The sequence below is a fragment of the Hypanus sabinus genome, chromosome 17 (assembly GCF_030144855.1).
Source record: "Hypanus sabinus isolate sHypSab1 chromosome 17, sHypSab1.hap1, whole genome shotgun sequence".
NCBI classification, from domain to species: Eukaryota; Metazoa; Chordata; class Chondrichthyes; order Myliobatiformes; family Dasyatidae; genus Hypanus; species Hypanus sabinus.
In genome coordinates, this window is record NC_082722.1 from 64,708,548 (window position 1) to 64,732,015 (window position 23,468).

General features: G+C 44.0%; 1 protein-coding gene across 1 annotated transcript; it reads left to right on the plus strand.

The window, feature by feature from the left end:
* Nucleotides 1-903: 903 nt before the first annotated feature.
* On the plus strand, nt 904-21,485 carry gins2 (GINS complex subunit 2). The gene is made up of 5 exons (XM_059993496.1): nt 904-1,045; nt 4,502-4,616; nt 12,271-12,370; nt 15,097-15,223; nt 19,127-21,485. Exons 1-5 carry the CDS (start codon nt 956-958, stop codon nt 19,250-19,252), a joined length of 558 nt encoding a protein of 185 aa, XP_059849479.1. The 5' UTR covers nt 904-955; the 3' UTR covers nt 19,253-21,485.
* Nucleotides 21,486-23,468: the final 1,983 nt, after the last annotated feature.

Consider the following 23,468-nt stretch of genomic DNA (forward strand, 5'->3'; position numbering starts at 1 on the left):
TGTTACAGCATAACTACATTTATTGGACACATAACAGCCAATCTGTGCATAGCAAGATTAAGCAGCAAAGGAGCAGGGGCCAGATGATCTGTTTCATTAACGGTCACAGAAGGATAAATATTAGTTAGGGCTAGGGGCCAGTGTAGGCATTTAAATGTGTCCCTCCCTCTCACTGGGACACGTCTATACATGCCTTTAGTAATGGAGATGTGTCCATAGCCTAATTTTGAGTTCCACAAGCAGTTTGTTAGTTGCTCTACATTCCACCATCTGAAAACATTGACTTGGCTCACACTGACCCAACAAGGTACCTTCATTTACCACATAGCAGTACTTGAAATAAAGAAATATGTTGCTTTTTGAGAGGTTTGGAATATTTTGGGGAGGAAGTAAGCTAAGTTCCCCATTTAAAATTAGAATTATTCACTGTTCCGGTGTGAAGTTGAAACAAGCTTAAGGACATTTGTAATTTAATTTGAAGAAAATGGAAGAAACTGCCAATTGTCAAAAATGTTGTTAGAATCAGAATCAGATTTACTAAATATGTGGTGAAATTTGTTGCTTTGTGGCAGTAGTACATTGCAAAACAATTTTAAAAAACTATAAATAATGATAATAAATATATGTAAAGATAAATTAAGTAAGCAGTGCAAAAAGAGAATAAATATTGAGCTAGTGTGCAAGGGTTTATTGTCCATTCAGAAATCCGATGGCAGTTTTCTCTTGAATTAGCAAATTACGGCTTGAGGGGCGGGGCCGGTAGCCAGAAGGCGGGGCTTTTTGCTTGATAGGCGTGACGTGAGCCAGGAGGCGGGTCTTGCTGCTTAGTGGACACACTTACAAGCAGGGGGCGGGCTAGACTCTGTTGAGTGACAGCGCTGCTGATGACGCGTTGCGTTTGCGCGGGAAAGTGTTGCAAAGATCGGGGGTTCCTCCGGCTTTCTGCGCAGGCAGCATGGACCCCTTAGAAGTGGAGTTTCTGGCGGAGAAGCAGACTGTCACCATCATACCCAATTTTAGCCTGGATAAAATCTATTTAATTACCGTGAGTCTCCGCCTATTTCCTAAAAATTCTTAAATTAAGTGTGGGCTGTAACACTGCAAACTGTCTCCAGTAACTGCTTGTCTTTGTAGATAAACTTGCAACACTTTAAGATACCTAGGGTATTTATTCGAGAACTAAAAGGACCAATCTTTATTTTGCGTAAATTATCAGCAACAATTGCCCTGATAACCAGACATTCCAACTCCCCCCCCCCCACACCACCACCCAAAGAAGGAGATTTTGCATATATGCTAATTGTTCAAGGGATATGGTAAATTGTTTAAATTTAGAGTGTATTTAAATTAGTTATTAATTCATCGAGTGTCAGTCAAATTTGTTTGGGAACTATCGGGACCAGGCCCTGGCCCTTCGCGGGGACTGGGGTCTTGGCCCGGAACGTCAACCCTTGCGTAGATTCTGCCTGACCTGCTGAATTCCTCCAGCATTGTTTTGTGCTGCTGTAGATTTCCAGCACCTGCAGGTTTTCTTGTGTTTAAAATTTGGTTTAATTTTTTTTTTAACTAAACGGCGTGACGTGTCGCGTTCATACAGTGATTTTGTTTTACAACCTAAAGATGAGTCGTGAGGTACCGTTGATTTTAACAGATCCGGATCACTCGTGGAAGGTGTTTTTAAACTAACTGTCGTAGTCCTTTCTTGCTTTGAAAGTCAGACTTGAATTAAACTTGGCTGGGTTTGTAATCTGGGTTTGTAATCTATTTGCTGGTGTAATATTTCCCTGATAGCACCTCGACTCCTGATTAAAGATACATTTTTTTTTAATATATAAAAAATTTCCACCACGGAATGAGGCTGTTGATCTCATCTAGTTTATGCTGACTCTCAGACCAGCCCCTTCAACCCATTGTCTGTAACACCCCCTCTTCCATATGGCTATTAAATCACATCAAAATTCTCCTACTGCCAACCTACACCAACTTAAACAGATTAATTATTGTACATCAAGGTCCATCTAATACCGCCCCTAGATTATTTCATCACATCACTACATTGCAGTAGCAGGAAAGCAATAACAATGCAGAATACAATGTTACAGTTAGAGAGTGCAGTCAACCCTTCCAGCCAATTCCCTTCATTCTTTCCGGTACTGACATAGGGACTCAGCCCAAAAACATCAACTGCACTCTTTTCCATAGATGCCGCCCAGCCTGCTGAGTTCCTCCAGGATTTTGTGTGTTCCTTGTGTTTCCAGCATCTGCAGATTTTCCAGTGTATGTTTTTTTTAAATATAGCTGTAATGTCTAAAACTTTGGTTAGACCACATTTGGAGAATGGTATGCAGTTCTGTTACATTCCTATAGAACAGAGTTCACCAAGACTTTGCCTGGATTTGAGATTATCAGCAAGGTGAGGATGTTTCCTGAAGTGGAGGAGTCTAGGAGCAGAGGGCACGGCCTCAGAATGCAAGGACTCTCCTTTAGAATAGAGGTGAGGTATCATGGTGAGCTCTCACAGGACTGGACCTAAGCACAAAAGAAGGTAGACAGTGTCACTGTGGCACCAGCAGACAGCAGCCTCAGTCACAATGAGAGCTGACAACAACACAGCCCAGGAGCAGCGGAACAGCAGACTCTTAATGAAGAGACACAAACAAGAAGTTCAATATAGAAATACCAACAGGCCTCATCAACACCACAAGGCAAATCTCCACAACCACCCAGGACTCTGCTTCCAGACTATAACGAGAGTCCCTTTTAAATAATCATAGAATGTGGGAAACACATGCCAGTCACAATTAACTTGACAAGCTGAAAGCAAAAACACCTGGACATAATGGCACCTAACAAGGAGTAAATACAGGTACTTGAGAAACCCAGAGGCCCAAAATTCTATGGCAGGCCACAGAGGTCTACAGAGCTCATGACCTGAGGAGTTTCCAGAGGGAGGTGAATCTGTGGAATTCATTGCCACAGATGGAAGTGGAGGCCAAGTCGTTGGGTATATTTAAGGCGAAGGTTGATAGGTTCTTGATCAGTAAGGATGTCAAAGGACACGGGGCAGAAGCCAGAAGAAAGGGATTGAGAGGGATAATAACTGAGCCATGATGGAATGGTGAAGCAGACTTGATGGGATGAATATGTTTTGTAGCCTAAAAGGAGAGACTGGACAAACACGGATTGTCTTTTCTGGACTGTTGGAGAGCTGACCGAAGTATTTAAAGTTATGAGAAGAATTAATTAGATAGCCTTTTAGAGTCATTTTCCTAGAGTGGAAATGTCAAATGCTAGAGGGCAGAAATTTCAGGTGAGGGGGGAAAGTTTAAAGGAGATTTATCTAGTTTCTTTGTAAACAAAGAGAGTGGAGGGTGCCTGGGAAAACCCTGCCTGAAGAAGTGATAGCTGATACAATAGCAATGCTTAAGAGGCATTTATATATACACAAAGAGGCAAAGAGTGGATGCATACAAGGCCAGGTGCTGCAGATGTGCAATTTGAATTGCCACTGTAGTCAGTCCAGACATTGTGGGCTGAAGGTCTGTTACTGTTCTGTGTTCTCTTCATGTAGTCAGTGCAATTGTAGAATGAATGGCTTTAAGACTGCATCATCGCCTGACGAGGGGGAGCACTGCACTGGATCGAAATAAGCTGCTGAAAGTTGTAAACTCAGTCAGCTCCATCATGGGTACTAGCCTCCCCAGTATCCAAGCTATCTTCAAGGAGTGATGCCTCAAAAAGGCAGCATCCATCATTAAGGACCTCCATCACCCAGGACACGCCCTCATCTCATTTCTGCCATCAAGGATACAGGAGCCTGAAGGCACACACTCAAAGATTCAGGAACATCTTTCCCTCTGCCATCAGATTTCTGAATGGGCATTGAACCCAAGAACACTACCTCACTACTTTATCTTTTCCCTTTTTGCACTACATATTTAATTTAACTTTTTAAGATGTATATACACGTTTTAATATATCACTTACTTTAATTATATGTATTGCAATGTACTGCTGCAGCATAACAGACTTCACGATATATGCTGGTGATAATAAACCTGATTCTGATTCTAACAACACGTACAAAATGCTGGAGGAACTCAGCTGGCCAGATGGCATCTGTGGAATAGAGTCTAACAGTCGAAGTTTCAGGCCGAAACATTGACTGTGCTCTTTTCCAAAGATGTTGCCTGGCCTGCCGAGTTCCTCAGCGTTTTGTGTGTGTTGCTGGGATTTCCAGCATCTGCAGATTTTCTCTTGTTTGTGATTCTAATGTGGTTTTGCATCCAATCTCTCCCATGGTGTTGCATGAATAATTAAACTATTTTCCGGAGAATGAAATGCAGCAGCCAATTACATTGAAAGAGTTTACTCATTTAGTGGGGGGGGGGGGGGGGGGGAAGTACCAGGTTTATCTACTTTTGATGGTATTTAGTTTTGTGTCGAAACTTAGGAAGCATTAAAATTATTGACCTGTTGTGGTTTTGATGTTCTTATCCAGGGGGATTTGGGACCTTTCAATCCAGGGCTTCCTGTTGATGTGCCAGTGTGGCTTGCTATTAATCTAAAACAGAGACAAAAATGCAGAATCATACCACCGGACTGGATGGATGTTGGTGAGTTATTTTCATGGTCTGGGCTTTAGAGAGGATGTTTTTTTTTTTACAATTTGTCATTTAAAAAGCTGTTTATAGCTATAGACACTTTCATTGGAACAAAGAATGGACACAGGCAGTCCCCGAGTTATGAACATCTGACTTACGAACAACTCATATTTACGAACAGCCTGCCACAAAGCCTATTATTATTGAAAATCCGAGTTAAATACGATGGTTCGTAGTAACGAACGCACGCACTATGTTGTGACGCCCGTGAAAACATTTCGTGGCTTCACCGGTTCGTCACCTCGTGGAAGGCCGTCCCGCCATTTTAAGTCGGATCACGTTGCCGTTGACACTGTGCTGAGTGTGTAACTTTGTACTTGGCTTAAATTTTTCTCTTATTTACCCTTGTAACCATGTCTCCAAAGCGTAAATCCAATGCAAGTGCTGGTGATGCATGAAAAAAAAGGAAAACGATCATGGTTGAAAATAAAGTGGAAATAATAAAGCGATCGGAAAGAGGTGAAACGCCATCGGTCATTGGAAAAGCGTTAGGCTACAGTCGGTCAATGATCGGAACAATTTTAAAGGATAAAGGGAGAATAATGGAGCATGTGAAAGGCCCTGCCCTGATAAAAGCTACAATTATTACTAAGCAACGCAGTGGTTTGATTAGTGAAATGGAAGGGCTATTGATAATTCGGTTAGACGATCAAAATCAGCATAATATCCTCATTAGCCTTTACTACAAGAAAAGGCTCGAAGCCTATTTTGTGATTTAAAAGCTGCACGTACAGCAAGTGAAGGTGATTGTAATGAAGAATTTTTTGCGAGTAGGGGGTTGGTTCAATCGTTTCATAGTCAGGGCAAAGTTACATAATATTAAAGTACAAGGTGAAGCAGCGAGTGATTTTCCTGAAATGTTTTTTTAAAAATTGCCAGACCAAGTATTTAATGTAGACGAGACTGGCTTATTTTGGGAAAAAATGCCTCAAAGGACCTACATGTCAAAAGAGGAAGGAAGTGCATCGAAGGATAGGTGAACGTTATTGCCTGGGTGCAATGCATCCGAGGACTTCAAACACAAGCCTTTGCTTGTGTACCGCTCCCCAAGTCCATGGGCACTTTGCCAAATCAGTAAGGCATCTCTTCCCATTATTTGGAAGGCAAATTCAAAGGCATGGGTTACAATTGCCATCTTTGAAGATTGGTTCTTGAACCATTTTGTTCCTGCTGTTGAATGTTATTGCTTGGCCAAGAAAATTCCTTTCAAGATTCTTCTTGTGCTTGACAACGCACCTGGGCATTTGAGGAAGAAGAAGGAGGCTGTGACCGAGGAATTTTGGAACCGAAAAAGTTTGCAGCGAAAAAGTTAGTCTCATTGAAGCAGGGATGGCAAAGTTAGAGGAGCAAGATCCTAATACAGAGAGGTTCACCAAAGTTTACCGTACAGTTACCGAGAACCTGAGCTGCTACAATGCCATTTATGACGAGAAAAAAGCTCTGTAAAAGCCTCCCTTGATACCTACTTCAAGAAATTGACTCCAGTAGTAAACACCCCTCCACAGCAGCAGAATCAAACCTGACTCTCCAGCTCCAGGTCCATCATAATGTTACCTCACGAATGCCCCTTCCAGTATGCAAGACATCGATGCAACCATATGTAGTTACTTTTATTATTACGGTATTATTATGCACAGTACTGTATTATTATGTTTAAGATGTTTTAGTATATTTGGGTCAGCACTGCCCCCACTTGTCCCATTTAACCTGTCTTAGTGCAGGTGGACTTTAGGACCCGGGGAAGCTCAGGAACAACCGCCCGCGACTGCTGCTAAATCCGCAGCATTTCTGTTCCATTGACAGAAAACAATCACGACTGAAAATAAAGTGGAAATAATAAAGCGATCGGAAAGAGGTGAAATGCCTTCGGTCATTGGAAAAGCGTTAGGCTACAGTTGGTCAACGATCAGAACAATTTTAAAGGATAAAGTGAGAATAATGGAGCATGTGAAAGGCCCTGCCCTGATGAAAGCTTCAATTATTACTAAGCAGCGCAGTGGTTTGATTATTGAAATACAGTACATACATTTAAGTGTTCTATATGCACGGAAAGGTAAAATATATACCATATACTAAGACAAACGTTTGACTAACTGATGCTGATTAATACCAGATGTACCTGTTCCGACTTACATACAATCTGACTTAAAGACGGGCTCAGGAATGGAACTCGTTCGTAACCTGGGGATTGCCTGTACTCGATGTTAGGGTCTTCACTCCCAATCTTCCTTAGAGAAGGTGATGCACTACCACTGAGGTCTGAATATTGTGATTTTTTTTCACTCCTACGTTGCCGCAGTATCTACATTCATTGGTTGTGAAAAGTGCTAAAAAAAAATGCAATATAACTCCTTCCTCTTTCTTTTCCAGTCCTGATGAAGGGTCTCTGTCCTTATCATCGGCTGTTTTCTCTTGTCCATAGATGCTGCCTGGCCTGCTGAGTCCCTCCAGCATTTTGTGTGTGGTGCTGTATAATGCACGGCCCTTGCTTAATCTGATGGAAGGAGAACGTGTTTACATTCTTCATTCTGTTGTCATGCTTCCAGGTTTTAGAGTTGGAGCCCTTACTCAGACAGGGAGAGAATTGTATATTCGCTGGTAGATCTGAGCAATAAAACTGTCAAGTGAAAGCTGTTCATTAATTGTCTTCCCTTAACGATGATACTGGGTGGGTTTGGGGTGTACTTTCACGTTCCCTTGCATGCCATTGTGTTGTACAATCCAGTAGTAGTTGTTACAAATCCTCCGTTCCTGAGTAAGGAAGCAAGTGCGTTTGTAAACTGTTTTCACATTATTTGGGTGCCATGGTAACATAGCGTTAGCGTGATGGCATTACAGCTCAGAGCTTCGGAGTTCAGAGTTCAATTCTGGCGCTATATGTATTCAGCTTACATGTTCTCCCTATGATCGCATGGATGTCCTCCCACAGTCTGATAGCAGGTTAATTGGTCATTGTAAATTGTACTGTGATTGGTTGGTTGGCATCCGTCTGTCTCGAAGGACAGTGGGTGATGGTGGTCATCATCACAAGACTGGACAGAAGGTACGGAGATCCTGAGATGCCCAGTCGTCAACATCCACATCTCGTCCTCACCAGCATGGTCCAAAGGAAAGCTTATGAAGCAATACATTTGGCACTAACTTGACTGCAGGAGCTGCCGGAAGGATGTTCAATGACGTCCAGCAGGGCTGCACTCTGGATTTGCTGTCTGGGTTTACTCCCATAGCCTTTGTCTCCCCAAGGCTGTCCACAAGGCAGTGGGGCTATTTTCTCATAGCTGGGGGTCTGGTTCACGAGCACCAGGGCGTGTCCACACACTGGTAGACCTGCGTGCTACGTGTACAGGGGCCAGCCCCTCCTCCCGGTCCTCTGTACTGTGATTAGGCTAGGTTTAAATAGGTGGTTTGCTGGGTGGCACAGTTTTTGTTGGGCCGGAAGGGCCTGCTCTGCTCATAATCTATAAATAAAGTAATTAAATAAATGAAAATAATGTTTGAAGTACCCCTTAAAAGTGATGTAACAGTGAATATTAGAAAAATCTCTCAAATAGTTATGTGCTGTTAACACCAGAGATAATTATCGACTGGCAGACACTTACTTCCAGTGTTGTGCTTTGGGATCTTTCGTGCCTTCTATGAAGTGTTACGTAATCCCGTAACTGGATCACTTACCAGCAAAGATAGCGAGGTCTGTTGAAGTCTGATGGTACTATTTTTTAAAGTACTTATTGATAAAGGGGCACAAAAATAAGATTAATGCAAACATACAGATAATATACGTCGTCAATACTAAATCTAAAGCACAGGTAGGATCATAACCAATAAAACATAACTCTATCGTTGTCTAGGGGATAATGTATTGTCCAATGGAAATATAAAAGTCATTAGCTCGTTCAGGCTGCAGTGTTTTGAGTTTAAGAGAGGGAGGCGTTTAAACTTGCCCAAGTCTTTTATGATGCCAATCCGTTGAGTCAGGGGAACGGGTTTCCCCGTCGTTAGCTAAAAGGCCGTTTTCCGTGGTTTCAGCCACGGAATTGAACGCACGTGGTTTGGTTTCCGATGACCGTCTGCTGTTACGTGGTCACTTAACGTTTCTTCTGGTGCATCTGAGGGGTTGTTCCTACAGCCCCTCTTTTATTCTGACTCGCAGGGTTGTAGATGTCAATCAGGTTGGGGGTGAGGCAATCTCTCCCTCAACCAGCCCACTTTGCCCGAGGGCATTCACGTAGCAGAGCATCTCAATCCACAAATCTGTCTCCAAGAGACAATGGCCATGTCCCGTAGCTTTACATCGCTATGGGGGGGAGAAACGTGACATCCTGCACGTCTCCCCCTCATGTCCTGGGCCCCCCTTTTGACTCAACCCAACAGTGATCTGGCGATTCTCACAAAGGAGGGGGTTACGGACGTAACACCCCCTTTCTTCAACGCGTTTTTTACCATCGGGAAAAAAACGAAATAATACCGAGTCTTACAGGGGGTTAGAATCCAACACAACACCAAAGTTTTTTTTTCTACAGAGTAATACAGTTATACATTAAATTCAGTATCTAGCTAACGATTTCAGTGTCACTTTCTTTAATATCTTAACATCTTGTACCGTACTAACATCTTGTAGCATCAGACTTCAATTTAATAACCACCTATTTTATTATTTTTTTCAGCAACAAAACTAAGGAGGTGTGCTCTTAGCTTATGTGCATCTACAAAAGTTTATGTAAATACTAGTCTTTCGGTCGTTTTCAAACTGAACAGGCAGGCTTCCAAGGGGGCTGTCTTTATTATTCACAGGCTTTGTCGAAATCCCGTACAACCAGCTTTGCTATTTAAAAATAGCGTCCTCATTAACCGTCGCCTCTTTTCCGGGGAATTTGAGTAAGGTGGCGAGATAAACCCTCGCCCGCCTGTTCCATAGGAATTATTTTATCAACACCGTGTCCCAAATTTAGCCCATCTTCTGGATTCCCACCCACCTCTGTAATTTTACACAGGTGGCTAACCCTCTCGTCAGGCCCCTTCACACTATGTGGTTTCAGTTCGACTTCTTTGCTCAAGCAGCATTTCAAATTCTGCCCTTTTACACCACACGCTGGAATAACAATAGTGTGGGGGGGGGGGGTGGGCTGTCATATTCTGGCTTAATCTGTAAGCGATCTGCAGGGCTTAGAATTTCTTCATTCGATTTGGGAACTACAGATTTCCCGTTTCCTTCAATGATAACTCTTATCTCCCCATTCTTAAACTCTGCATTAACTTTGAACACACCTTCGAGCACAAACACCTGGGAACTCTCACTTCCCACTGTTACCAAGGTTAACCCTTTCCCACTGAACCAAGTCTATCTGACCCACAAGGACGGCTGCCCCGTTTCCTTGCACTTTGAGAGATGTATCAGTATCACCGTGCAGAGAAGGGAGTTACAGAGACGAGAGAGGAGCTGGCTAAAGTTGATTGGAATTTGGCAGAACAGTAATGGTTGGAGTTTCTGGGAGCAATTCAGAAGGCATAGGAAAGATACATCCCAAAGATGAAGTGTTCTAAAGGGAGAGTGAGACAACCTTGGGTGATAAGGGAAGTCAAAGACAGCTTAAAAGCAAAAGAGAAGTCACATAATATTTCAAAAACTAGTGGGAAGTTTTGTTTTTAAAAGTTTCCAATCATCTCATGGAAGGCAGTTCAAAAGCCATAAGGAGAGAAAAGATGAAACTTGAAGGTAAGCTAGCAAGTAAAATAAAAGATGACACTGGAGAGGTAGTAATGGGGACAAAGAAATGGCAGACTAACTTAATAAGTATTTTGTGTCAGTCTCCACTATGAAGGCACCAATAGTATACCAAAAAATTGAGTGTGTCAGGGACAGAAGTGAGTATAGTTGCTATTACTAAGGAGAAGGTGCTTGGGAAACTGAAAGGTATGAAGGTAGGTAAGTTACCTGGATCAGATGGACTACACCCCAGGGTTCTGAAAGAGGTAGCTGAAGAAATTGTGGAGGCATCAATAATGATCTTTCAAGAATGACTAGGTTCTGGAGTGATTCCGAAGGACTGAAAAATTACAAATGTCACTGCACTCTTTAAGAAGAGATAGAGGCAGAATAAAGGAAATGATAGGCCAGTTAGCCTGACTTCAGTGGTTGGGAAGGTGTTGGAGTCTGTTACTAAGGATGAGATTTTGGGGTACTTGAAGGCACATGATAAAATAGGCCAAAGTCAGTATGACTTCCTTAAGGATAAATCTCGCCCGACAAATCTGTTAATCCTTTGAGCAAGCAACAAGCAGGCCAGACAAAGGGGAGTCAGTGGTTGTTGTTTACTTGGGATTTCAGAAGGCTTTTGACCAGGTGCCTCTCGTGATTAACAAGATGAGAGCCCATGGTATTGCAGGAAAGATACTAGTATTGGATAGAGGATTGGCTTACTGGCAGGAGGCAAAGGGTGCAAATAAAGGGGGCCTTTTCTGGTTGGCTACCAGTGATTAGGGGTGTTCTGCATGGGTCAGTGTTGGGCCCACTTCCTTTCACCTTGTATGTCAAGGATTTGGATGATGGAATTGATGGTTCTGTAGCCAAGTTTGCTGACAATACAAAGGTAGGTGGACAGGCAATTAGTGTTGAGGAATCGGAGGCTACAGAAGGACTTAGATTGGGAGAATGGGCAAACAACTGGCACTTGGAATATTGAGTAGGGAAGTGTATGGTCGTGCACTTTGGTGGAAGGAATAAAGGTGTAGACTGTTTACTGAGCAAGAAGAAAATTCAAAAATTAGAAGTGCAAAGGGACTTGGGAGTCCATGTGTAGGATTCCCTAAAGGATATCTTGCAGGTTGAGTTGGTGGAAAAAGAAGGGCAAACGCAAAGTTCGCATTCATTTCAAGAGGACTAAAATATAAAAGCAAGGGTAGAATGCTGAGGCTTTAATCGACATTGGTCAGACCATACTTGGAGTATTGAGAGCAGTTTGGGCCCCTTTTCTATGAAAAGATGTGCTGACATTCGAGTCTGGAGAGGGCCACGAGAATGATTCTGGGAAAGAAAGGGTTAATGTATGAGCAGCATTTGATGGCTCTGGGCTTGTATGTAGTTGATTGAATTCAGAAGAATGGTGGGGGGGGGAGGGTGGATCTCATTGAAACCTTTTGAATATTGAAAGAGGAGAGTAGATGTGGGAGGATGTTTTCTATAGTGGGTCAGTCTTTTGAGGGCACCTCAGAATACAGGTGGCATTCATTTAGAACAGAGATGAGGAGAAATTTCTTTAGCCAGAGGGTGGTGAATCTGTGGAATTCATTGCTGAAAGTTGCTGTGGAGCTCAAGTCATTGGGTATATTTAATGCAGAGGTTGATAGGTTCTTGAGTAGCCAGGGTGTCAAAGGTTACAGGGAGAAGGCGGGAGAGTGGGAGAAGAATAATAAATCACAATGGGATGACACAGCAGACTCAATGGGCTGAATGGCCTAATTCTGCTCCTGTCAGTTATCCTGAGACAAGACTGGTGCTAACTTGGTGTTCTGTGATCTTGTTTTCACCTGGAATGCAGCATGTAAATTTGAATCAGGTTTCACTGTATCACTGATCATGTCATTAAGCAAACTTTCTGCTTTCCTTCAGAAAAACTCGAGCAGATCAGGGAACAGGAGCGTAAAGAAGAAACTTTCACCCCAATGCCGAGCCCACATTACATGGAACTGACGAAGCTGCTGTTGAATCAGTAAGTAACATGCTCAATCTGCCACAGTAAGTGCAACATGCACCTTTTAGTTTGGCTTCAGTTTCTCTTCTGATATTGTTGCCTTCACGCTAACATATGGCTCCTTGCATCTGCCACCACCCCCAATCTGTGGTGCTGGGTAACCTATCGCAAACAAGAGAAAATCTGCAGATGCTGGAAATCCAAGCCATGCACACATTTTGTGGGTGGTGCTGGGTATCCTGTCTGAGTTAAGTACAAGCTTCACACTGAACCAGGGGCTTTGAAGAATATTACAAACACTGTATTGCATTTCCATTTTCTCAGACAACACACCATTCTGCTGTTCCTGGGCACTTCTGTGTCACCATGACAAGGTACCGCGTTGTCCTTCTCCAAGGATTGCCGTGGTAGAGAGGCTTAACTTCCTGAGATCCCGAGAGCGATAGTGTTTGGAGCTTAGCTCATGATAGGACAGTAGAACTATCTAGAGTTTAGCTCCTGGTAGGACTACCCGTGGCAGTAAAGTCAAGGGGAGGTTCCAGACAAAGAGTGATCCAAGGGAGATGTCAGTGGTGGAGCTGGCAGAAGATGGTGACACACCTCAGAATGGCAGTGAAGGCGGAGGAAGTCTGACTGTGAAGAACCTTGTGGTGCGAACCTTGAACTGCGAAGGATTATGTGGTGCCTCCCTTTGCATCACCCTCACCATGTTATACAAAGTTGCACACAGATATTCTCCATCAAGGTTAGCTCCTTAGGAGAACATCGTAGTTGACTCGCGTGATGCAGTGTCATTGGAAACAGTTTATCCCTTGTCTTCATGCCATTCAGTATTCCACTGAGCGTTCAAGATGTCTTTGGGAATTGATCCGAGATCTGGATTTAAGCTTATGACCTCCGACATTGTAAATTGCCCTATGTGATGAATCCTTTTCTTTCTTTTATCAATCTTTTTTATTGAGTTTCGAGTAGATAAACATTAACAATGGTAACGATACAAAGAGATTGGGATTACATTAATAACGGTTAACGTGCACAGAAACAGACTCCGAGTAACATGTGTAATCTAAGCCTCCCAATCTCTTAGTAACTAAATGTGAAACATTTTTAAAAAAATTTTTTAAAGAGAAGAAAAAGTCCCCCTAAACTAAAAAAAAGCAAAATAAAAACAAAACAAAAGCTGGACTGCCATGTTTCATCGGTTAAAATCAATATTTGTCATTAACTCCGCTCCTCTATACACGATCAAAAAGATATTGAGAAGGATTTGGAAAAGGTCAGCTTACATCATGTGAAAATGTTGTATAAATGGTCTTCAAGTTTCTTCAAATTTAACCGAAGGGTCAATAGTGCCACTCCTAATTTTTTCCAAGTTTAAACATGTTATAGTTTGGGAAAACTATTGAAACGTAGTAGGGGGATTAGGATCTTTCCATTTAAATAAAATGGATCTTCTGGCTATTAATGTAACAAATGCAATCAAACGGCAAGCTGAAGGGGATAATGATTCCTTTCTCATGACGCAATTGAAATATTAAAAAAAGTTCAGATTGCTGCAAATAAAATCAAAATGCAAATGATCAGTTGGTCAACAGGCACCTTTCAAAAGACGAACAGCGAATGTTTGAGGTCTCGGACCCCCGACAGAACATTATATCACCGTCACCGGGAAGTAATGTAACTTACTACCGGTGGTGTTGTAACTGTCACCTTCTTCTCAGTTTGTGTTCTGATGAATCATACCATGTTTAAAGGGGATTGCAGATGCCGAAAAGTCTGACTTCAATAATAGGTGTGAAGTTAAGTTCAACTGCTTTGGGTTTGCACAGAACCCAGTCCTGTCAGCTTGTTTGGGCTCACACTACAGCAAATTCACACAGGACAAAGGCTCAAACTTGTATTCCATGTTACTGAGCTGGTGGTGAGAGATAATCTTGTGATTTCTTAACTTGCAGTATTGAAGCCCACTGAACTTTTTTTTCATATAGAAAACGAGTGGCTGTGCTGCAGGAATGTCAGTAGTTCTTCCCTATTCTATCTGATCGGCATTTACACAAAAAAACCAAGGGATCCAGATCTGTGGACATGTAGTCGCGCTGAAATCCCAAGAATTATCATTCACTTCTTCATCTTATTTGTTTGTTTATTTTATTTAGAGATGCAGCACAGAACAGGCCCTTGCAGCCCAATGAGCTATGCTGCCTAGCAACCAACTAGTTTAACCCTAGCCCCAATTAACAGACAGACAGACATACTTTATTGATCCCGAGGGAAATTGGGTTTCGTTACAGCCGCACCAACCAAGAACAGTGAAGAAATATAGAATATAAAACCATAAATAATTAAATAATAATAAGTTAATCATGCCAAGTGGAAATAAGTCCAAGACCAGCCTATTGGCTCAGGGTGTCTGACACTCCGAGGGAGGAGTTGTAAAGTTTGATGGCCACAGGTAGGAATGACTTCCTATGACGCTCAGTGTTACATCTCGGTAGAATGAGTCTCTACTAATGACTTACTAATGGGTACATCTTTGTGGAAGAAACCAGAGCACCCGGAGGAAACCCACACAGCCAGAGGGAGAACGTACAAACTCCTTGAAGACAGCACCAGAATTGAACTCTGATGCCCCGAACTGTAATGGCATCGTGCTCACTGCTATGTTACCATGGCGCCCTGGTGTTGCTACCTGATTTCAAATGATGGCAAAATTTCTCCAGGCTAAGTTTGTTTTCCTTCTCCAGCGCCTCAGACAACATTCCCAAAGCCGACGAAATCAGGACATTAATCAAGGATACTTGGGATACCCGGATTGCAAAGCTCCGGTTGTCTGCGGATAACTTTGTGAATCAGCAGGAGGCGCACGCTAAGGTAGGAGACTTAAATCTTAATCTTGCTGCCCACAGCTTGGAAATGTATTGATTGAATGGGGAGAGGGGAGGAGGAATGAAGACACGCCAGCTGCACTGGTGAATCTGCGGGGGTTTTCGAAAGGGAATTGGATGGGCATGAGGTTAATTTGCAGCGGAAGTAGTTGGGGAATGGATTTGGAAGGGCTATTCTTGCAGAAGTAGGCATGGATTTAATGGGCCAAATGGCCTCTCCTGTGAGACAATGCAAGGTCAGCATTTTTTTTCTGTTTGAAACAAAATTGCCCTATGGTGGTGCTGGTGACTGCAGTCCTGGCAAAGCTACTCCCTCAGTACGGCTTAGATACGGTGATGGTTACAGTATTTGTTCACTTGTTCACTTTGTGTTCATTTTATGGCGTGCGCGATTGTAGTCTTTCCATGACCATGATTATTTTTGGCAAATTTTTCCACAGAAATGGTTTGCCCTTGCCTTCTGCTGGGCAGTGTCTGTACAAGCTGGTCACCCCAGCCATTATCAGTAATCCTCAGAGAGTGCATGGTGTCAGTGGTCACGTAACCAGGACTTGTGATATGCACCTGCAGCTCATACAACCCGCTCCCATGGCTTTACGTGACCCTTATCGGGGGGGCTAAACAGGTGCTACACCTTACCCAAGGGTGACCTGCAGGCTAACGGAGGCGAGGAGTGTCTTACACCTCCTTTGGTGAGACGTATCTCCAACCTGCCATCCGAGGGTTATTGAATTACACACAAAATACCAGAGGAGCTCAGCAGGTCAGGCAGCATCTATCGAGAGAGACAAACATTCACCAGCTGGGCTGAGGCACTTCACCAGGATCCATTGTGATGTTACGTGTGTTTCACGAGCAAGCAGGGAACCACAGACAGAACATAGGAAGTAGCACAGTAGAGGGCCTTCAGCCCATGACGTTGTACCAGCCCTTTAATCTCCCCCGAAGTTAATCTAACCCTTCCCTCCATTTATCTTTCACCCATGTGCCTATCAAGGTCTCATAATGTTTCTGCCTCTGCTGCCACCCCAGGCAGTGTGTTCCACACACCTACCACTCTGTGTTAAAGAAACCCCTACCTCTGACCTTAAAGTTACGCCTCATTATAATAGCCATTTCCACCCTGGGAAAATGTCTCGGGCTGTCTACTTGATCTATGCCTCTTATCGTCTCGTCCACCTTTATCAAGTTACTTCGCATTCACCTTTGCTCCACAAAGAAGAGCCTCAGCTCAGTCAACTTATCCTCATAAGACATGCTCTCTAATTCAGGCATTAGCCTGGTAAATCTCCTCTCTAAAGCTTCCATCTTTTTCCCGTAATGAGACAACTAGAAGCCGGCCACTGTGTAACGGTGAGATAAAGTCAGGGCCTTGGTGCAGGGAAAGAATGTGGAGGAGCCTGATGGATATACCAGGAGCTTTGGTTATTGGTAGGTGAATGAGTACTTTGTGTGCCTCCAGATCTTGTTTTGGGTTGGCACAGTGAGCGGAATGTGGACCTGGTATGTGTGGACACCTCACTGAGCACCCCCAGGGTTCTCTCAACACATACAAAATGCTGGTGGAACACAGCAGGCCAGGCAGCATCTATAGGGAGAAGCACTGCCGACGTTTCGGGCCGAGACCCTTTGTCAGGACTAACCGAAAGGAAAGGTAGTAAGAGATTTGAAAGTAGTGGCAGGAGGGGGGAAATGATCAGAGAAGACCGGAGGGGGTGGGATGAAGCTAAGAGCTGGAAAGGTGATTGGCAAAAGTGATACGGAGCTGGAGAAGGGAAAGGATCATGGGGGTACTCTCGCCGTCTGGTGATCTTTAGCAGCTATTTGACTGGCAGCCTGGAGGGGGAGCCGGTGAGTTGGGTTTGAGCAGTTTCTGCACGGAAGCTCTGCACGATTCAGCAGTTTGTGGTGCTGCTGCGGGCTCCAGACTCTTGTCACATGATGCATTGTGCTGCCGTGCGTACAGTCTAGACAGATGTGTGGAGTGGTCCTGAGAAGATGCTGAGGAGAGTGGAGTGGGAGCCTGTGGGAGATTTGAGGATAAAGTGACGGGGGTCAGTTTCGGTTGAGGGAAAAGGAACTTAGAACACTGATTACTGACCCTCATGCTACGTGGGTATACGGGGCCCTGGGTTTAGTTGTAACCCCTTCCTTTCCCATTGTTTGAATAGCTTGTCAGAACTCTCTTGCATCTTCGATATCCTGAAGCACTGCAGGTCAATTGGCCACAAAATGGATTCAGCAGATGGTGGAATTCCTGAGCAACGCAGACAGAATCCTGGAGGAACTCGGCAGGTCAGGCAGCATCAGTGGAGGGAAATGATGCTGCCTGACCTAAGTTCCTCCAGTATTTTGTGTGTTTTGCACAGGACACTTGTTGCCCGTGATCACTGTCCCAGCAGAAGAGGGAAGGGGACAGTTCTTCAGAGTTGCTGCGCAAGTTGATAGGGTGGTTATGGACTTAGTTCAAGAGCCACGAGGTAATGTTGCAGCTCTTCAAAACTCTGGTTATAACACACTGGGAGTATTGTGTTCAGTTCTGGTCACCTCATCTATAGGAAGGATGTGGAAGCTTTAGAGGGGGCACAGCATTCCGCCTGGATCAGAAACCGTGTCTCACAAGGACAGGTTGAGTCAGCTAGGGCTTTCCTTTCTGGAGTGAAGGAGGCAACTTGATAGAGGTGTACAAGAGGTGGGCAGCCAGAGTATTTTCCCAGGGCAGCAATGGCTGTTATGAGAGGATATACTTTCAAGGTAATTGGAGGAAAGTGTAGGGGGGTTATGGGGGTAAATTTCTTACATGGTGCATGAAACACTCTCCCAGGGGTGGTGGTTGAGGCAAATACATTAGGAGCATTTAAGAGACTTAAGTAGGCACATGGATAAAAGAAAAATGGTAGCGAAGGGTTAAATAGATTTTGGAGTAGGCTAACAGGGCAGCACAACATGGTGGGTCGAACATCTTTTACTCTGCTGAAACGTTTTATAAACCTGGCAGAAAAAGCAGCAACGTAATAATGGAATGTTACTGACCTGTGGTGATCAAGGGAGTTGAAAGCAGCCGAGGGGACTGGCCTTCTCCAGATAACCAGGTGCAGCAGTTGGTATACTGAACCCAAGGTAGAAAGCCATCATTTCTCACTTCCGCTTCCGCTCTGCGCACCTCCCTGTTTGGAGCTCTGTCGGGGTTCCTTCCCGTTTAAAATCCAAGACTTCCTGATTTAACAGCACTGTCCACCACTAGAGTCCTGGATAAGAAGACAGCTCCCCATCTCTCATTCTCTAAAGGGCAGTGGGTGTTGGGGGAACAAAAATCAGTCAAATCCACAAGATCACAGTGTGCAGTTTTTTTTTTTGATCTGATTTTTCATGTTTTTTTCCCCCACTCTTGCTCCTTTTAACTCACATCTGGAGTGATGGAGTTTCCTCATCCAGTCGGTGTGAAGTTGAGGCAAAGGATTATCCAAGAGCCTGGCACAGGGTTCCCTCTTTCCCTTGGCTTACACACTGGACTTTGTGCTCCGAGAGCTCTGTCTGTGATGTTGCATGCTTGGAACCCTGGTCTGACAGCTGTCCTTGAGATGTGCACTTCTCAAACTACAAGATAGCACTGAGAGCTGACCTTCAGCTGACATCTTGCCTTCTCCTGTTGGACAGATGTTTCAGGACACAACTGGAAAAGCACGGTGTCCTGTGAAAATTTAGAATCTCCATTTTCTCCTGAAGCTGCTGCTAAATGATTCTGGGCACCTGTGTGTGAGATACCCGCGTTAATCACTGAGTAAAATGTAGGCGCAGCTGGCTTTTTATGTTTTGTAATTGTCTATTGAGAATGTTTTTAATCAATGTTCACATCCTCTTTCTCTCTGCTTCCCTCCCCTGCCTCTAGCTGGACAACCTCACTCTAATGGAGATTAACACAATTGGAACTTTCCTCACAGAGTCACTGAACCAGATGCACAGACTCTGTACCAACTTGCAGCCCGGGCAGAGGGATCAGTCACAGGACTATTAAGATGCCTTCATTTTGTGAGGTGCCCTACCGTGAAGGTGTGGAGAATGGGGAAGTGGGCAGAGAAAGCACGTTACGCAATTGCTCCTGTTTAAGGAAATGCACCGAACGGGCTGCTCACCACAAGGTGTTCTCACTCCTTCTGTGTTAATCCTTTGTTACTAACTCTTCCCTTAAGTATTATTTGCCTCAGTTGCTCCTGGAGTATGTAAAGAATTCCTAAATTCCCTGTTGGATTTATCATTGTGTCGACCTTTGGGTAGTTTAGTTCTTCCCTTCTTGTTTATACTTTTCCTATCACCCCCGATGATCTCCACTGTTTCTCCTCAGTAGTATCTTGCCTGTGAAGATCCTTGGGTTAATTATTCAGATGTCCAGATGCAGAGGGCCAGCCTGTTGCTTAGGAATAGGAAATAAGAGCTCTTTCGGGAAAACACCTTTCCAGGAGTGGTGTGGCCAAGTTTGTTGTACATGCTTGGTAGTATTGTGACCCGGGGTATTACAAAGGACCCTCTGATCTTGAACTGTTTGCATATGGGAACGGCTTCTCTCCCTTTATCTGATCTAAATCCTTCATGATCGGCAAGGGTTTCAAAGGTTACGGGGAGGAGGCAGGAGAGTGGGTTTGAGAGGGATAGTAAATCAGCCACAGTGGAATGGCAGAGCAGACTGGATGGGCCGAATAGTCTCATTCTGCTATGTCTTATGTCCTTATGATTTCTTTCCATATCCACTGAATTTCCTCTTTGCCAGTACCACTGCAGTAAGTCATTGCTTAACCTGACATACAACATCTACCTCCTGCTTTCACCAGAACTGACAGCAATACTCCGGTAGTGACCTAACCAGTGTCCTGCACATCTTCTTGCAGTCTCCTCCTCCATCATTGAAGCGCGTATTCCCAGATACACTAGAACCATTCTCTCAACGTGACCTGCCATCTTTCTGCCAAGGTGCACTCGGGGCCTCGTCTTCATGTTTGTCACGGTTTGGTGACTCCTCATCGTCCTGCCACTGGCTTGGAGCGGACGCAAAGGTACAGGGCTGGAGCGGCGTTTCAGCTCATAGCTCCCTGCATAGGATTAGTGCTCGATGGGCTGAAGGGCCTGATGCAGTGCTGTGTGACAGGTTTGGGTGGTGAAGAAAGAAAACTGGAAGCTTAACCTGGGGTTAGGACCGTAAGAGTAAACTTGCAAACCCAACGGATGTGTCTGATGGTCCAAAACAATTTCAATCTCCATCAAATTAGGGACAGTAAACTGATGTCACTAGTAGAACCATTGCCTGGTGGTGCCAGAGACCAGGTTCAGTCCCTACTCTCTACTTGGGTTTGCTGTCTGTGTGGAGTTTGCTATGGGAGGGGTGTTGTGAAGAGAATAGTCCTACATTATCTTCACTTTCCTTTGATGTAAAGCAGGGAGACCCATTTTTTAATGCCATGGACCCCAACCATTAACTGAGGGGTCCGTGGACTCAAGGCTGGGAACCCCTGATGTAAAGGTTGGTTGATGGCTGGCACAGAATTGGTGGCCTGTTTCTGTACTGATGGCTTTGACTCTAAAACTTGTGCATTGCTGCCCTTACTGTCTTGCTATGTTTAAGTCTGACAATTTCCATAATGAACCGGATCCAGAAGGGCAGTTATTATTAACCCTTCAAACCATTTTAAATAATACTGGGAGTCCCAGTCCAATAAAGTGGTACGATGTTTATTCTTATTTTGCTTCATTGGTAATCCAATCTGTTTGTTCCCAGTTCTGTGGAAATGCAGACGGAATAGGTGTTAATGAACCTATTTTTAAATGAATATTTTCCTTCTATAATTCCGAGATGAGTTTGTTTACAAATGCACCTCTTTTTTCTCTATTTCCAAAAAAGTCGGCTGTTTATACTGAGCACCGATGGTGAGGAGGGATTCTGAACTGAAAAACTGGAAATACTCAGCAGGCCAGTCAGTGTCTGTGGCGGGAGTAAATCAATTTTTGGTTTACCCACAGAGGTGTTTGCTTCCCTTTTGCTGGAATGATGAAAGAGGGCAACAAAGAGTCACTCTTGCTGTGAAGTGGAAAGGCAAACCAGCAACTATTTCCACTCTTACATTTTTTCTAACGTTCATTGCATTAGGGAATAAGCTTCCAAAATAATTCATTGGCTGTAAAGTGTTTTGAGACATTCTAAGGATATGAAAGACTCTGTGAAATCTTCCTGTTTGCACTTCCCAGTGTTAAACATTAAACATTTTAATGGCTTTTAAAATTTTCCTCTGATTTTATGTGTCTTACATAAAAATTTGATTAAGTCTTTTACACTTGTAATCCCATCCACTGGAACTTAATTTCCCAGTAAACTTCTGTCTAGTTCTAATTTTTCTGTTTTGGACAGAAGTTTGTTCTAATGAAATGGGGGGGGGGGTGGATCAGACCCCTCTGTATGAGATATGCCCTGCAAAATGCTGAAAGCTGAAGAAAATCAGAAGTGATGCAGAATGAAGTGTAAGAACTACTGAAAAATGCCGTGCTTGTAAAGTATAAAGGGCAAGAACATATTGAGGTAGATCATGAGGCCAAAAATCCATCCTATCATTCAAGTTAATAGTGGAGTAGGATCTGTCCTTGAGCCTGGGGTTATGTGCTTTCAGGCTTTTATATGGGAGAGGGGAGAATAGGCTGGGTGAGGTCTTTGATTTTGCTGGACAAAGGCTGATTAATAAGTTTCAGCTGTGTAAACACTTGAGTATTTACAGGAATTGGGGGAATTGAGTATGACTGGAGAGTGGATAAAAACAGTTTACAGTGCCAGTGACGCAGGTTCAATTCCCACCGCTGCCCGTAAGGAGTTTGTATGCTCTCCCCTGTGACCACGTGGGTTTTCTCCGGGCGTTCCGGTTTCCTCCCACTGTCCAAAGACGTACCAATTGGTGGCTTAATTGGTCTTTGTAAATTGTCCTGTGATTAGGCTAGGGTTAAATCAGGGGTTGTTGGGTGGCACAGCTCAAAGGGCCTGTTCTGCACTATACCTCAATTTCTAAAATGTTTAAATACACAATGTCAAATGGCCTGCTGTGGTGCCCAATCATCCCTAGACCTGTGGGTATTAATCTTCATAAGAGGTTGTCCCAACTAGCTTGCAGCTCAAGTCGTCATCTTACCTAACGCTCAGCCATGTGGCCTTCACTCCCCTACATGGTGAGCTCATTTGGTTTGACCAAGGGCCAACTGTACCAATGAGGTAGTTGGAACGGAGAACCAAACGGTCAGAAAGGATCAATAACACGAGATTCTGCAGATCCAGATCAGCACACGGAATGCTGGAGGAGCTCAGCAGGCCTGGCAGCATCATCTGGGGAGAGGAATAAACAGTCGACTTTTCAGGCCGAGGTGCTTCGTGGATGCTGCCCGACTTGCTGAGTTCCTCCAGCATTTTGTGTGCGTTGCTACAGAGACGATCAATAATGATGAGTGGAAGAGGCTGTGTGCCCTGAACATCTTATTTGTTTCGATATTTAACGTGGCCCTTCTGGCCCTCCAAGGGGTATCACCCAGCGACTCCTGATTTAGCCCTAACCCGATCTCTGGATGATGTACAAACTACTAATTTATAACCCACTAACCAGTACATCTTTGGACCGTAGGAGGAAACGAGCACCGAGAGAAAATCCACTCATTCCATGAGGAGGAGGTACAGACTCCTTCCAGAGGACAATGGGATTTTACTCAATAGCATCACTCTAACCGCCATGCTACCGAGGCGCCCTCTATCTTACCTCAATGGCAGGCTTTTCCATAAATGCTTTTTTTAAAGTCCACACCCACGTCCCATGTGTGCTTTTGCAGCCATGTCATTCACAGTTATATTTTAACCCAACAAGCGGGGTAAAATGCTGTAATTAATCTATAAAGAAAAGATTTGCAACTTCCTTCTGTCTCCTGTTTGGATGTTTTCAGTGCCGGTAAAGGATGAAATCCAATTTCGAGGTGGTTGAGTTGGAACCCTGAGTGGTTGCGCAGGAACGGAATGCACAGCTCAGTTTAGCTGTTAAGGTGAACATCACTCTCGACTTCAGTGCCTTCGAGTCACCACAGCATTCGTCTGGCGAATTTCACCAATATAGGCCAGAGGTCAATGTTACAGTGAGCATTTGTCAGTCCAGTGACACTGTTTCAGTGAGGAGAAGATGAATTCATCACATTCGGCTTTGCAGGAAAGGCAGCAGCAAGAT